Below are 17155 nucleotides of genomic sequence, written 5' to 3' on the forward strand. Positions count from 1 at the left end.
TATACTGCTGGGGAGGAGCTAACTTTTTCTGTTTACTTAGTGTCAGCCTCCTAGTGACAGCAGCATAACCCATGGTCCTGTGTCCCCCAATGAAACGATGGAGAAATTCCAATTGTCCGATCCTTCCCTCGCCCAACATCATCTGTTGGGGGAGGGGGTCATCAGGAGGCCCCCATACACAAGATGGTGATCCATTTCCACCAAAATCTGAGGATTCAGCGGTCTTTTGTCTAACATCTATGGGGGCCGTTACGACACACTTTATCAATCCTGAGAGAAAATATAGTATCACGTAGAATTGACCTCCACTACCCCACAGGATTACCCCTCTAAATGGCTCCATCTTCTTTATATACAGATCACCGTCTCACCTGACTCGGGTCAAGCCCACTCCCCTCCACTTAGCTCATGTCCCACGTATCGGATCCACTGTGGATGGAAAATTCAAAGTATTACAGTACCTGTAAAGTGGATGATATTTACCAAAATCTCACTCCCACGATGGATAAAGAATCTGCAAGTGCGGATATTAAAGGGATTGTCCACTACTTTTACATTGACGGCCTGTCCTTAGGATAGGTTCTATAAGTGTCTGATCGGCCGGGGTCCGACACCCCGCACCCCTACCAGTCTGCTGTTCCTGGTTCTGGAGCTGTCTGGTCTTCTGCTAGGGGCCGCGGCCGGGTACTGCACATCCACCACTTATTTTAAATCAATAGGAGGCGAATGTGCAGTCCCCGGCCGCGGCCTCTATCAGAAGACGGAGCAGCTCCAGAACTGAGCATTTCCGGCTGCCGACACCGAGAACAGTTGATCATCGGGGGTGCGGGGTGTCAGACCCTGGCTGATCAGACATTAATGACCTATCCTAAGGACAGGCCGTCAATGTAAAAGTAGTGGACAACCCCTTTAAATATGTAACATATTAAATCCTGTTGCGGTTTCATTGGATTTGGTTTTGACCACTGTGGATTTTTCGGTGCAAAACAAAATGCAGATTATCATTCTGAAGTGGCCAAAGCAGACCCTTACATAGGGGGGGCACATATCGTGTCAGCACTTCCGGATGGTAATTAGCAGATAATTGTCATTTTATTACTGGAATCAGAAAACAGCCCTAAAAATGGAGCCGGTCACCATCACATTGCCGTCCAGTCTGCGGGGATCATGTTATAGAGCGGAGGGGGCTGGGCGCACGAGATATAGTTTAGTGAGAAAAGTGATTAAATGCTGTATATAACTTAATCCTCAGATCTTTCCGGGATTTGTCGGTCCGATCAGTGATTGACAGCTGTCTGTGTATAAGTGTCCACACAGAACCAGCTGTCAATCACTGATAGCACCGCCCACTGGACCCAAAATCCCAGAAAGATCCGAGGATTAAATCTCAGGTTACACTGAAGGTTTTCGCACTAAAACTATATATTACTCTGCCCATCCCCCGCTGTATAATATGGTGCTCACAGATTGGGCGGCATTCTCAGGGGGACCGGGTCCCTTTAATTCCCCAAATTCCAAAGTATCACAGCAGCCAAACTGAGTGGGGGAAAAGGGGAAAGATAAAATATGCCCTTCCCCCCCGATGGGCTGATGCCTCTTATTGCATCATGACAAAAGATGGAACATAACAGGGACTCAGAACTAAGAGGACCGGTTGTTGTTGTTTTTTTGTCTTTAGGTTTTTTTACGCAACTGTAAAAAAAAATAAAAATAAAAAATAAATAGATTACACGACAAAGGCCATCCGACTGTTTTGATATATTTGTGAATATGACAGCCATTTCTCGGTGTTCATTTTTAAAAAGGGGGCATCGTCCACGTTAGAGCTCATTTCTTAAAAACCAAGCACTGTATCACACATGAAAACAAAAATAAATATGGGGCTCCCCCAAGGCTGCAGCCATCCCCCAGAGTCTGCCCGGGTCATAGCGGAGCCGTGTCAGGTTACATTTTTTAATGAACTGTCTCTTTAAAAGCATCCGGGGAAAAAAATAAGCTATAAACCTTGAAAATAATTCAAGTGTAGACGAGTCCCCGGCTCTCATATGATGATTTTGTGATAGGGCAGCAGTTGTAAGGTGCTGGTAAAGCTGCGGATGTCATTGATTTGCACAGTGTCGGCCATTAGAGGGGATGCAGGAAGGAAAATCAGGTCGTTGATGTTTCCGTAAGATGATTCGGGTTCCCCTGCTGGAGTCTGAGAGGCAACGGCGTCTGGTTCCTTCTCACCGTATCCAACCACCTGTCAGAAAAAGAATCTGGGTTAAGCGGAAATTTATATAATTAGTTTATCAGGATAATAAGAGGTCCAGTGTCTACGTAAATGAATTACAGCCGGTGTTGTCCTGCGGCAATCGTTTCAGCAATTGGCGCTGATGGCAAGTCTAGTATGTGTGCGCTGGTCGGCAGGTATCGTGCATGTGCCCGATGATGATACCTGGCGGCTACGCACACGTCCTGGCAGGTAGGTATATAAATTGCAAAAGTGCGGCGACAGCCTGATGGTTACAACTTTCCAACACCATGGGTGATGGAGCTAAGAGAGAGCAATGAGTCAGATTAGGCCCAGTTCACACTACGCTTGTGGCCATTGCTGGGGACATATATTCAGGAGGTACGTACCTAACAGCGGCCACAGCCAGTATGGATGAGGAGTGGAGGCATCCGTCCACTATAGGGGCCCAATGTAAGGAAATACGTACCAAATCGTATACATCTCTTTGCAGTAGCCCCCTGTATAGGAAAGCACGGTCTGCAGGTAAAAGGTATGAAGGGCAGACGGCGCACGAAAGGAGACAGTTTTGGCCTCAGTCTGATCCATGGGGGCCTATGGAAAGGTTCCAGTATACAGAGGAAAGCACCCGGCGTATACGGCAGATAGGTGCACAGACCGTCATGGCCGTCTCTCTGCAGTATGAAACTAGTGACAGGTTCTGGGTTAGAGTCTTTCATTGACTCTTTATATTAAATGTAGTTTTGTTTCCTTTGGCGAGCTAAGGGTTAATGTCAGTTTCTCCTTGCCAGCGGCACGGTTTGGGACCACTCCCAGTCCCTATATATACACCCTCTTCTCCCAGTAGAGGGTGCTGGTTATTCTGATCCATTTGGATGCTAGGCCTTGAGGTGGAAGGAGCTGGTGGAGACCTTATCGCAAGTTGATGAGTATTTTGCAGTCCTGCTTCTGACAGCAGCCATGTGGTGGACCTTTGTTGTTTGTTATCACCTTTCTGTATTTTCTTTCCCTGGTACTGTATTAGTGCAGCGGTGGGGCTAGCATCTCCCACCTGCCGGCTCACTAGCCAGGGTTGTTACAGGGTCTTTGGTATCCTGTTCGGTGACGGGTGCGGAGCCTGTATATGGACTGTCTAGGTATAGGGTACAGCTACAAGTGACAGTAGGAGGTGTCCCATCTTCCTCTCACTAGCGCCAGGGCCCACCGTTGTTAGTGTCCTCGGTGTACCCCTTTGTTTTGTTGTGTGTTGCACCGTACGTCAGACTTCCCATAGTCACTACGCGGCACAGACGCAGTGTGAACCCCGCCTTACAATATCATAAAGCAGCACTTACGTGTACACTCAGAACCTTCCTCTCGCAGTCTCTATGCGCCTGGAACCATTTGATCATTTCTTCTTTACTAAACGTCTTTAGGACATTAATCTGGAATGAAAATGGGAGAATTACTGAAGCTCAGCAGATATTGCATCCAGAAAAGCTGCAGAAATTCCTACAATTGTCCAATTCTTGCAGAGATCTTTAATTTGCCAGAACCCATGTGAGATAATTGGAACAGATTTTCAGTGATAGAAATTATTGCATCGGTCACCTGTGACTATAATATACTATATATATATCCAGAAAGTTCACACAAGAGCTGCGATGAGTGGCAACAGGGACCGGGGCATATAATCTCCATAATCTTGTGTAAAGTTCTAGCAATAATTTAATCTGGAAGTGACATCTCGCTCTTTACCTCGTGCTCCAAGCGGTCGAAGAGATACTGCTGAGTGAGGACCTCTGCCCAGTTCCGGTCCACCTCTTCTCCGAGGTGCGTGTCCTCACACTCCTTCAGCTTTATTAGAGCATTAACCTGCAGAAAGAAACCCGCACCGATTAGAAATGCAGAACCGGAAGCAGCAGGTAATTGTGCCCCGCTATTTGTAACGGATCGTCCAGAAAAACCTACAATCAGTTGATCTGTTCCACCTTTCAGAGAATGGAAAGGACATTTGACGAATTTAACAATCTGTATGTTGTACTGTAGAAAGGACAAAGAAGGGAATTTTGTTACTTACCGTAAATTCCTTTTCTTCTAGCTCTTATTGGGAGACCCAGACGATTGGGTGTATAGCACTGCCTCCGGAGGCCACACAAAGCAATTACACTAAAAAGTGTAAGGCCCCTCCCCTTCTGGCTATACACCCCCAGTGGGATCACTGGCTCACCAGTTTTAGTGCAAAAGCAAGAAGGAGGAAAGCCAATAACTGGTTTAAACAAATTCACTCCGAGTAACATCGGAGAACTGAAAACCGTTCAACATGAACAACATGTGTACCCGCAAACAAACCAAAAATCCCGAAGGACAACAGGGCGGGTGCTGGGTCTCCCAATAAGAGCTAGAAGAAAAGGAATTTACGGTAAGTAACAAAATTCCCTTCTTCTTCGGCGCTCTATTGGGAGACCCAGACGATTGGGACGTCCAAAAGCTGTCCCTGGGTGGGTAAAGAAATACCTCATGTTAGAGCTGCAAGACAGCCCTCCCCTACGGGGAGGCAACTGCCGCCTGCAGGACTCTTCTACCTAGGCTGGCGTCCGCCGAAGCATAGGTATGCACCTGATAATGTTTGGTGAAAGTGTGCAGACTCGACCAGGTAGCTGCCTGGCACACCTGTTGAGCCGTAGCCTGGTGTCGTAATGCCCAGGATGCACCCACGGCTCTGGTAGAATGGGCCTTCAGCCCTGATGGAACCGGAAGCCCAGCAGAACGGTAGGCTTCAAGAATCGGTTCTTTGATCCATCGAGCCAGGGTGGCCTTAGAAGCCTGCGACCCTTTGCGCTTACCAGCGACAAGGACAAAGAGTGCATCCGAACGGCGCAAGGGCGCCGTGCGGGAAATGTAGATTCTGAGTGCTCTCACCAGATCTAACAAATGTAAATCCTTCTCATACCGATGAACTGCATGAGGACAAAACGAAGGCAAAGAGATATCCTGATTAAGATGAAAAGAGGATACCACCTTCGGGAGAAACTCCTGAATGGGGCGCAGCACTACCTTGTCCTGGTGGAAGACCAGGAAAGGAGCTTTGGATGACAGCGCTGCTAGCTCAGACACTCTCCGAAGAGATGTGATCGCTACCAGAAAAGCCACTTTCTGTGATAGTCTAGAAAGTGAAACCTCCCTCAGAGGCTCGAAGGGCGGCTTCTGGAGGGCAACTAGTACCCTGTTCAGATCCCATGGATCTAACGGCCGCTTGTACGGGGGTACGATATGGCAAACCCCCTGTAGGAACGTGCGCACCTTAGGAAGGCGTGCCAAACGCCTCTGAAAAAAGACGGATAGCGCCGAGACCTGACCTTTAAGGGAGCTGAGCGACAAACCTTTTTCTAACCCAGATTGCAGGAAGAAAGAAAGGTAGGCAATGCAAATGGCCAGGGAGACACTCCCTGAGCAGAGCACCAGGATAAGAAAATCCTCCACGTTCTGTGGTAGATCTTAGCGGACGTGGGCTTCCTAGCCTGTCTCATGGTGGCAACGACCCCTTGGGACAATCCTGAAGACGCTAGGATCCAGGACTCAATGGCCACACAGTCAGGTTCAGGGCCGCAGAATTCCGATGGAAAAACGGCCCTTGGGACAGTAAGTCTGGTCGGTCTGGTAGTGCCCACGGTTGGCCGACCGTGAGCTGCCACAGATCCGGGTACCACGCCCTCCTCGGCCAGTCTGGGGCGACAAGTATGACGCGGCTGCAATCGGATCTGATCTTGCGTAGCACTCTGGGCAAGAGTGCCAGAGGTGGAAACACATAAGGGAGCCGGAACTGCGACCAATCTTGTACTAGGGCGTCTGCCGCCAGCGCTCTTTGATCGCGGGACCGTGCCATGAAGGTTGGGACCTTGTTGTTGTGCCGTGACGCCATTAGGTCGACGTCCGGCACCCCCCAGCGGTGACAGATTTCCTGAAACACGTCTGGGTGAAGGGACCATTCCCCTGCGTCCATGCCCTGGCGACTGAGGAAGTCTGCTTCCCAGTTTTCTACGCCGGGGATGTGAACTGCGGATATGGTGGAGGCTGTGGCTTCCACCCACATCAGAATCCGCCGGACTTCCTGGAAGGCTTGCCGACTGCGTGTCCCCCCTTGGTGGTTGATGTATGCCACCGCTGTGGAGTTGTCCGACTGAATTCGGATCTGCCTTCCTTCCAGCCACTGCTGGAAGGCTAGTAGGGCAAGATACACTGCTCTGATTTCCAGAACATTGATCTGAAAGGTGGACTCCTGCTGGGTCCACGTACCCTGAGCCCTGTGGTGGAGAAAAACTGCTCCCCACCCTGACAGACTCGCGTCTGTCGTGACCACCGCCCAGGATGGGGGTAGGAAGGATTTCCCCTGTGATAATGAGGTGGGAAGAAGCCACCACTGCAGAGAGTCCTTGGCCGTCTGGGAAAGGGAGACTTTCCTGTCCAGGGATGTTGACTTCCCGTCCCATTGGCGGAGAATGTCCCATTGAAGTGGGCGCAGATGAAACTGCGCAAACGGAACCGCTTCCATTGCCGCCACCATCTTCCCGAGGAAGTGCATGAGGCGTCTTAAGGAGTGCGACTGACTTTGAAGGAGAGCCTGCACCCCAGTCTGTAGTGACCTCTGCTTGTCCAGCGGAAGCTTCACTATCGCTGAGAGAGTATGAAACTCCATGCCAAGATACGTTAGTGATTGGGTCGGTGACAGATTTGACTTTGAGAAGTTGATGATCCACCCGAACGTCTGGAGAGTCTCCAGTGCTACAGTCAAGCTGAGTTGGCATGCCTCTTGAGAGGGTGCCTTGACCAGTAGATCGTCCAAGTAAGGGATCACAGAGTGTCCCTGAGAGTGCAAGACTGCTACCACTGCCGCCATGATCTTGGTGAACACCCGTGGGGCTGTCGCTAGACCAAATGGCAGAGCTACGAACTGAAGATGGTCGTCTCCTATCACGAAGCGTAGAAAGCGTTGGTGCTCTGTAGCAATCGGCACGTGGAGATAAGCATCCTTGATGTCTATTGATGCTAGGAAATCTCCTTGAGACATTGAGGCAATGACTGAGCGTAGGGATTCCATCCGGAACCGCCTGGCGTTCACATGCTTGTTGAGCAGTTTTAGGTCCAGAACAGGACGGAATGAGCCGTCCTTTTTTGGCACCACAAAGAGATTGGAGTAAAAACCTTGACCTCGTTCCTGAAGAGGAACAGGTACCACCACTCCTTCTGCTCTTAGAGAATTCACCGCCTGCAGAAGGGCATCTGCTCGGTCGGGATGTGGGGAAGTTCTGAAGAACCGAGGCGGAGGACGAGAACTGAACTCTATCCTGTACCCGTGAGACAAAATGTCTGTTACCCACCGGTCTTTGACCTGTGGCAGCCAAATGTCGCAAAAGCGGGAGAGCCTGCCACCGACCGAGGATGCGGAGGGAGGCGGCCGAAAGTCATGAGGCAGCCGCCTTGGAAGCGGTACCTCCGGTTGCTTTCTTGGGGCGTGAGTGAGCCCGCCAGGAATCAGAGCTCCTTTGCTCTTTCTGAGTCCCTTTGGACGAGGAGAATTGGGGCTTGCCCGAGCCTCGAAAGGACCGAAACCTTGACTGCCACTTCCTCTGTGGAGGTTTGCTTGATCTGGGCTGGGGTAAGGAGGAGTCCTTACCTTTGGACTGTTTGATGATTTCCGCCAATTGCTCACCAAACAGTCTGTCTCCAGATAATGGCAAGCTGGTTAAACATTTTTTAGAAGCAGAATCTGCTTTCCATTCCTTTAACCACAAGGCTCTGCGCAAAACTACAGAGTTGGCAGATGCCATTGAGGTACGGCTCGTAGAGTCCAGTACCGCATTGATAGCGTAGGTCGCAAACGCAGACATTTGCGTAGTTAGGGACGCCACTTGCGGCACTGCTGGACGTATGAGAGAGTCCACCTGTGCCAGACCAGCTGAAATAGCTTGGAGCGCCCACACGGCCGCGAATGCAGGAGCAAACGACGCGCCAATAGCTTCATAGACAGATTTCAACCAAAGGTCCATCTGTCTGTCATTGGGATCTTTAAGTGAAGCCCCATCCTCCACTGCAACTATGGATCTAGCTGCAAGCCTGGATATTGGGGGGTCCACTTTTGGACACTGGGTCCAGCGTTTGACCACGTCAGGGGGAAAAGGATACCGTGTATCCTTAGGGCGTTTAGAAAAACGCTTGTCCGGATAAGTATTATGTTTCTGGATGGATTCTCTGAAGTCAGAGTGGTCCAGAAAAGTACTCAATTTACGCTCGGGATACAGGAAATGGAATTTCTCCTGCTGTGCAGCTGCCTCCTCTGCAGAAGGGGCTGGGGGAGAAATATCCAACAGCCTATTGATGGCCGCTATAAGGTCATTTACCATGGCGTCACCATCTGGCGTATCCAAATTGAGTGCGGCGTCAGGACAAGACTCCTGATCACCCACCTCTGAACCCTCATATAGGGACTCTTCTCGCTGAGACCCTGATCCACGTGATGACGTGGAGGGTCTCTCCCAGCGAGCTCGCTTAGGCGGACTGGGACTGTCATCGGAGTCAGAGCCCTCAGCCTGTGATGCCTGGGACCCCCTTGAAGTACGGATTAGTTCCAACTGAGGGGGACCGGTGAACATAGACACAGCATTGTCTATGGTCTGAGCAACTGGCCTGGACTGCAAGGTTTCCAGGATTTTTGTCATAGTCACAGACATTTTATCAGCAAAGACTGCAAATTCTGTCCCCGTCACCGGGGCAGGGTTCACAGGCGTCTCTGCCTGGGCTACCACCACAGTAGGCTCTGGCTGACGAAGTGCCACTGGGACTGAACATTGCACACAATGAGAGTCGTTGGAGCCTGCTGGTAGATTAGCCCCACATGCTGTACAAGTAGTGTATACAGCCCGTGCCTTGGCACCCTTGCGTTTTGCGGATGACATGCTGTTGTCTCCTCAAGCAATATAGGGTGTACAGCCAAGAAGCGACCTTACAGTGCAGTATTAAATATATCTAGACACAGCAGTGTCTATGGACAGCGAAAAATATAACACTGTGGCACTAGTGGGGCTGCACGTATTGCTTACCGCCCGCTGAGCGCGGGTGTGTGGTCGCCAGAAACCCCTCGCCTGGGTCCCCCAGAGCCTGCGTGCGTTCTCCAGCCAGACTGCATGTGTATAATGGCTGCCGGCGTCCTGGGGAGCTGCAAGCCTGGGGGCGGGCCTAGGGCGTGCACAGAGAAAAAGCGCGAAGCCTGTATCCTACTGTGCTCAGTGAGAGGGCTGGAGCATGTAAATCGTGCCCCAGCCCTCGGCGCTGCCGAGTGAATAACGTCTCTCCCCTACCCTGATTGACAGGGTGGGGGGCGTTAATGAAGCGGCTAGGCCGCAGAAAGCCGGGGACTAAAGTTAGAAGCGCCGCCGCCGTAAAAGCGCGGTCGGCGCGACCCCGGCGCACTACAAGTCGCAGCTGCGCCGTCGCTCCAGGGGCGGTCGGCGCGGCGATCCACACACACAAAGTCCCCCAGTAATCTGCGGGGACTATAAGCCCAGCGCACAGCGCTACAGTCCCCGGCGCACTAGCACGCCCAGCAAGCCTGGGGTGCGCGTGGCCTGCCATACGGGGACACAGAGTACCTGAAAGTTGCAGGGCCTTGTCCCTGAACGGCACTCTCGCTCCACATCCAGCAGGTTCTATGGGTCTGTGGATGGAGCCCGGCCTCAGGGCTTGGTGGCCGGTAAGATCCCACTTCCTCAGAGCCCCTCAGGGGGATGGGGAAGGAAAACAGCATGTGGGCTCCAGCCTCCGTACCCGCAATGGGTACCTCAACCTTACAAACCACAAGTGGGGTGAGAAGGGAGCATGCTGGGGGCCCTAGTATGGGCCCTCTTTTCTTCCATCCGATATAGTCAGCAGCTACTGCTGACTGAACAGTGGAGCTTATGCATGGATGTCTGACCTCCTTCGCACAAAGCAGAAAACTGGTGAGCCAGTGATCCCACTGGGGGTGTATAGCCAGAAGGGGAGGGGCCTTACACTTTTTAGTGTAATTGCTTTGTGTGGCCTCCGGAGGCAGTGCTATACACCCAATCGTCTGGGTCTCCCAATAGAGCGCCGAAGAAAGGGGGGAGGCTCCTGCTGCAGCAAATCCCCGAACAGTGAGACGGATGGGGAAGACTCTGAGACACAAGAGAATTCTTTATACATTTTTGGTTTTTAATTTAACGATAAAGAAAATATAAAGATCAAAAGAGTTTTTTTTTTTTTTTTCTAGGTTGTGTTTACTTATTTTATTTTTCTGGATCTAATGGGTCAGATTTGTAGGGAAAGCGTTCAGCTAGCGAATCTGAAAAGTGACTACAGTACCGGACTGTAGTTTCCTCCCGTTTGTGCTTTTCATTATAACCAAATGGGTCGCATTTTTTTTTTCCTTTAGCTATGGCGCAGGAACAATCCAGAAGATGCAGGACAAATCTGCAGGAGAGGCTATCGAGGGGGCAGTGATAGCATTAATAAATTACCTGTGTATTAAAAGCTTCATCCGTTAAATTCTCAATTTTTTCCCCAAAACAAACGAGAAATTCTTCTATTTTCTTGTCCACCACTTCAGAGCTGCACGAGAGAAGTCACATTGTAAAAATAAAATAAATAAATTAAAATATACGTGTACGTATATAATATATCTATATCTATCTATATATACTGTATATCTCTCTCTCATAGATATATATCTATACATACTGTATATATCTATGAGATAGAGATAGAGATATAGACACAGATATATATATATCTATATATATTTCTATATATCTATCTTTCTATCTATCTATCCCTCTATCTATCTATCCCTCTATCTATCCCTCTATCTATCTATCCCTCTATCTATCTATCCCTCTATCTATCTATCCCTCTATCTATCTATCCCTCTATCTATCTATCCCTCTATCTATCTATCCCTCTATCTATCTATCCCTCTATCTATCTATCCCTCTATCTATCTATCCCTCTATCCCTCTATCTATCCCTCTATCTATCCCTCTATCTATCCCTCTATCTATCCCTCTATCTATCCCTCTATCTATCCCTCTATCTATCCCTCTATCTATCCCTCTATCTATCCCTCTATCTATCCCTCTATCTATCCCTCTATCTATCCCTCTATCTATCCCTCTATCTATCCCTCTATCTATCCCTCTATCTATCCCTCTATCTATCTATCTATCTCTCTCTCTATATCTATCTCTCTCTCTATATCTATATCTATATATATATATATATATATCTCTATCAATTACTTCTGCACCTAGGAGAGCGTTGCCTGATGGACAAATGGGACATGCTAGTAAATATATTAGCAAATACCTCCAATTGCAAATGTAGTACAGTTCTCCCAATGAGCTATGTTGCTTACCTCATGTGCGGGGCATTGCAGGAGCTTTGTTATTCATGGTTACACGCACTCGTAGTGACAGTTAGCTGTTCAAGGTTGTAACCATGGATACCTAAGCTACTCCAATGCCCTGCACATGAGGAAAGTGACATAGCTAATCAGGAGAACTGCACTATATTTCGAATTGGAGAGATTTGCTCATATTACACCTACTATATAAAGTCTTTAGTGTGACATTGAGCAGATCTGCTCCCTGTGCTCAGCAGAATTTTTCAAATTCCATCCCAGATGTAAAGTACATTCCTCTTATCTCCTGTACACAGGGCTGTGCAATGTCTCTGGGGCGCTTCCCCCTTCTCTGGAATTTAACTCTATAAAGCGTATAGATAAGTGTTCTCCTCCAATACTCTTCAGGATTATTACGGAGACCTTATTCCCATGACGGTATTTTCTGGTTAGTGTTACGGTGGTAAATCCCGGCCGTACCGCTGCGCTCAACCTGAACGTATCTCACCATGCTTATGAGACGGCTAGTTTAGGTCTGGGGTATTGATGAGCGGCACTACCATACTCTGGTTAGGGTTACCTAAGGGCACTACCATGCTCGGGCGCTCCGTACGGGTAATGAGTAGTTGGATGCTCTGATGGGCACGACATAAGAACCAGGGAAGTCAATGGAAAACTTGAGCAATTTTCCAGAAGATTTTCCAGAAGTGTTTGCGTTCCCCATTGGCCTTCATTATACTCTGTACACGAGTCGCGCACATCCGAGCGCCCAGCTTCTCGTTTCGAGTACTGAGGACCCGAGCGTGGTAGAGCTCACCCATCACCATTCAGGAGACCAGGAGCCTTAACCATAGCCCAGACTGGAAAATACAGCTCCATACACTTTTGTGAATAAGACCTAAAATTTACAAGATCAAAGGAGTTCCAAGCTCTGAGACCAGTAACAAAGTCAACCAGGTCCATTGGCCCGAACACCAGTACACCGGCCACCCACTGTCTAGGAAACCTCATTAAAGGGATCGTAGCTGTGCAAGAAAATCAAGAAGGATCATCAGCCTTTAAAGAGAATCTGTCACCAGGTTTTTGCCACCTAATCTGAGAGCAGCATAGTGTAGGGGCAGAGATCCTGATTCCAGTGATGTGTCACTTACTGGGCTTCTTAGTGTTGTTTTGATAAAAATCCCTGTTTAATCAGCAGTAGATTATTACAGGACTACTTGGCGTGCTGCAGGTAGTCCAGCATATTCATGAGTTCTGTGTAACTGCTAGATCTGCAGCAGAGAAAACATTGATTTTATCAAAATGACAGCAAACAGCTCAGTAAGTGACACATGGCTGGAATCAGGGTCTCGGTCTCTACATTATGCTGCTCTCAGCTGGGGGAGCAAATCCTGGTGACAGATTCCCTTTAACAGCGGTGCTACTCCTACAATCTCAGAATCGTGGGGGTCTGCACAATTTAGTTGTCCACTGCTTAGTTAAAATCTTTTACTGTTTAAATTGATTATGCCATAGTAGTGGCAATCTACTACCTTGATGTCTACTTGTTAATTTACGGTTTCCCCGAAACAATTGTATGTTACTGCATTATGTCAGACATTTGTACGGACACCCCCTGCCCCGATAGCTGCCGGTGACACTGACCCTGGCAATGTGTCTGTACATTCCTGCCATCAGTTATGGGCAGATCTATATCATTAATGGAGTTTAGAGCATCGACAGAACATTGTACAATTCCTCGATGAATATGTGGTGTAATCAGCGTGCATTGTGGACACGTCATCAGACCGGCACTGACCGGGCAAGCAGCGATACCAGCGGGGCGAGGTGCAAGCACTCGTGCAGTAGAAAAGCAGTGCTCGGTATGCACTACATGGAAAAAACGATATCAGCATTACCGTATTTTTCAGATTATAAAATGCACTTTCCCCCAAAAAACCTGGGAGGAAAATGAGGGGGGTGTCTTAAAATCTGAATGTAGCTTACTGAAGGTAGTAGAGAGGGGTCACAGGAGGTAGGGCAATGCTGTGCAGCGGCTGGCTCTGCTCTGTGCGGCGGGCAGCGAGGCTCTGTGCGGCAAGCAGCGAAGGCTCTGTGCGGCAAGCAGCGAAGGCTCTGTGCGGCAAGCAGCGAAGGCTCTGTGCGGCAAGCAGCGAAGGCTCTGTGCGGCAAGCAGCGAAGGCTCTGTGCGGCAAGCAGCGAAGGCTCTGTGCGGCAAGCAGCGAAGGCTCTGTGCGGCGGGCAGCGAAGGCTCTGTGCGGCGGGCAGCGAAGGCTCTGTGCGGCAAGCAGCGAAGGCTCTGTGCGGCAAGCAGCGAAGGCTCTGTGCGGCAAGCAGCGAAGGCTCTGTGCGGCAAGCAGCGAAGGCTCTGTGCGGCAAGCAGCGAAGGCTCTGTGCGGCAAGCAGCGAAGGCTCTGTGCGGCGAGCAGCGAAGGCTCTGTGCGGCGAGCAGCGAGGCTCTGTGCGGCGAGCAGCGAGGCTCTGTGCGGCGAGCAGCGAGGCTCTGTGCGGCGGGCAGCGAGGCTCTGTGCGGCGGGCAGCGAGGCTCTGTGCGGCGAGGCTCTGTGCGGCGGGCAGCGAGGCTCTGTGCGGCAAGCAGCGAAGGCTCTGTGCGGCAAGCAGCGAAGGCTGTGCGGCAAGCAGAGAAGGCTCTGTGCGGCAAGCAGAGAAGGCTCTGTGCGGCAAGCAGAGAAGGCTCTGTGCGGCAAGCAGAGAAGGCTCTGTGCGGCAAGCAGAGAAGGCTCTGTGCGGCAAGCAGAGAAGGCTCTGTGCGGCAAGCAGCGAAGGCTCTGTGCGGCAAGCAGCGAAGGCTCTGTGCGGCAAGCAGCGAAGGCTCTGTGCGGCAAGCAGCGAGGCTCTGTGCGGCAAGCAGAGAAGGCTCTGTGCGGCAAGCAGCGAGGCTCTGTGCGGCGGGGAGCAAGGCTCTGTGCGGCAAGCAGCGAAGGCTCTGTGCGGCAAGCAGCGAAGGCTCTGTGCGGCAAGCAGAGAAGGCTCTGTGCGGCAAGCAGAGAAGGCTCTGTGCGGCAAGCAGAGAAGGCTCTGTGCGGCAAGCAGAGAAGGCTCTGTGCGGCAAGCAGAGAAGGCTCTGTGCGGCAAGCAGCGAGGCTCTGTGCGGCGGGGAGCGAGGCTCTGTGCGGCAAGCAGCGAAGGCTCTGTGCAGCAAAGGCTCTGTGCGGCGGGCAGCAGAGGCTCTGGGCGGCGGGCAGCAGAGGCTCTGGGCGGCGGGCAGCAGAGGCTCTGGGCGGCGGGCAGCAGAGGCTCTGGGCGGCGGGCAGCAGAGGCTCTGGGCGGCGGGCAGCAGAGGCTCTGGGCGGCGGGCAGCGAAGGCTCTGGGCGGCGGGCAGCGAAGGCTCTGGGCGGCGGGCAGCGAAGGCTCTGGGCGGCGGGCAGCGAAGGCTCTGGGCGGCGGGCAGCGAAGGCTCTGGGCGGCGGGCAGCGAAGGCTCTGGGCGGCGGGCAGCGAAGGCTCTGGGCGGCGGGCAGCGAAGGCTCTGGGCGGCGGGCAGCGAAGGCTCTGGGCGGCGGGCAGCGAAGGCTCTGGGCGGCGGGCAGCGAAGGCTCTGGGCGGCGGGCAGCGAAGGCTCTGGGCGGCGGGCAGCGAAGGCTCTGGGCGGTGGGCAGCGAAGGCTCTGGGCGACCGGCAGCGAAGGCTCTGGGCGGCGGGCAGCGAAGGCTCTGGGCGACCGGCAGCGAGCCACAGGCTATTCTGAAGATGTCGGCAAGATGGGTTTTCAAATAATGGCGCCCAGAGTCAGCGTGTGCCCAGATTGAGCTCTCGTCTGTGCACGCGTCGACTCCGGATGCTATTTCTTTAACGCCCGCACCACCGACATCTTTAGAATGGCCATTGCCTTGCTACCAGCACCAAGCAGCAGCGGCTGCCCCAGCACAGCTCTGCAGCGATCATCTGAGCCCCGCTCTGCACCTCCCGCAGCATCGCCATACTCTTGTACTGCCCCTGCCTCCTGTGACCCCCCAGCTCCACCACCGCTGCCGCCCACCTCCTCTGTAAGATACCACCGGATTATAAAACGGACCCCCCTTTTTTTTTTATCTCTAAATTTAGGGTGCGTCTTATAAAATGAAAAACATGGTATATCACATCTAACTCACTTGAATTTATTTGCTTGTGTTTCGACAGTGACTGAAAATCCCAGAATTCCAGATGTATTTCTGCAGGTCGGGTATACGTGGTACCTGCAGAAGGGGAGGAAGGAAGTCAATATTTCTGCCTTGCATATGCATAAAAGTTCTTAAAGGGATTGCACCAAGATTGTCATGTTATTCCCGATCTATAGGTTAGGGAATAATTATGGAACTGGCAGATGGGACCTCAATCCAGAGAGCGGCGCTCCGTATGAACGAGCGGAGGATGAGCGCGCACCTCTGCTCTAGTCACGGGCTGTGGAGATAGACGATGGCTGTACTCGGACGTCTCCCGCAGGCCCATAGAGCATAAAGTGGACAGGACCGGGGCTCGTTTACAATATTCCAGCACCGGTGGCCCCTTACCCAAGAGTCTGCTTGGTCCTTAAAAAATCAAAGCAAGGTTCCTCCATGTGCATCTAGAAAAAAATAACATCATAATTAAAAAATAAACTGGCTGATGTAAAATTAAAATGAAGAAGGGAATTTTGTTTACTTACCGTAAATTCCTTTTCTTCTAGCTCCAATTGGGAGACCCAGACAGTGGGTGTATAGCTACTGCCCTCTGGAGGCCGCACAAAGAACTACACTTAAAAGTGTAAGGCCCCTCCCCTTCTGGCTATACACCCTCCCGTAGGAGTACAGATTCCTCAGTTTTAGTACCAAAGCAAGAAGGAGGAAAGCCAATAACAGTTTCAAAAACAAATTCAATCCGATAACATGATCGGAGAACTTAAGAAACAACATGAACAACATGTGCACCCGAAAAACGAAACCCTAAGAACAAATAGGGCGGGTGCTGGGTCTCCCAATTGGAGCTAGAAGAAAAGGAATTTACGGTAAGTAAACAAAATTCCCTTCTTCTTTTTCGCTCCTAATTGGGAGACCCAGACAGTGGGACGTCCAAAAGCAGTCCCTGGGTGGGTAAAAAGATACCACATGAACGGGCTGTCAGACAGCCTCTTCCTACAGGTGGGCCACCGCCGCCTGAAGGACCTGTCTACCTAGGCTGGCATCTGCCGAAGCGTAGGTATGCACTTGATAGTGTTTGGTAAACGTGTGCAGACTCGACCAGGTAGCCGCCTGGCACACTTGCTGAGCCGTAGCCTGATGCCGCAATGCCCAGGACGCACCCACGGCTCTGGTAGAATGGGCCTTCAGTCCAGATGGAATCGGAAGCCCAGCAGAACGGTATGTGTGAAGAATTGGTTCCTTGATCCACCGCGCCAGGGTGGATTTGGAAGCTTGCGATCCCTTATGCTGACCAGCGACTAGGACAAAGAGCGCATCAGAACGGCGTAGAGCCGCCGTGCGAGAAATGTAAATCCTGAGTGCTCTCACCAGGTCCAACAGATGTAAACCCTTTTCAAATTGGTGAACTGGATGCGG

At 51.1% G+C, this 17155-nt stretch overlaps 1 protein-coding gene across 1 annotated transcript in view; it reads right to left on the reverse strand.

Moving 5' to 3' along the window:
- Nucleotides 1–924: 924 nt before the first annotated feature.
- The window catches only part of NRDC (nardilysin convertase), an 86568-nt gene continuing 70337 nt past the window's right edge, over nt 925–17155 (reverse strand). Inside the window, exons 26-31 of the mRNA XM_075320570.1 lie at nt 16133–16185; nt 15734–15817; nt 10744–10834; nt 3971–4087; nt 3568–3657; nt 925–2242 (exon numbers count right to left, since the gene is read on the reverse strand). Coding sequence (XP_075176685.1) covers nt 2042–2242; nt 3568–3657; nt 3971–4087; nt 10744–10834; nt 15734–15817; nt 16133–16185 — 636 coding nt within the window. The 3' untranslated portion in view covers nt 925–2041. The remainder of the gene's footprint in view (nt 2243–3567; nt 3658–3970; nt 4088–10743; nt 10835–15733; nt 15818–16132; nt 16186–17155) is intronic.

This window comes from Anomaloglossus baeobatrachus, chromosome 8 (assembly GCF_048569485.1).
Source record: "Anomaloglossus baeobatrachus isolate aAnoBae1 chromosome 8, aAnoBae1.hap1, whole genome shotgun sequence".
Lineage (NCBI taxonomy): Eukaryota > Metazoa > Chordata > Amphibia > Anura > Aromobatidae > Anomaloglossus > Anomaloglossus baeobatrachus.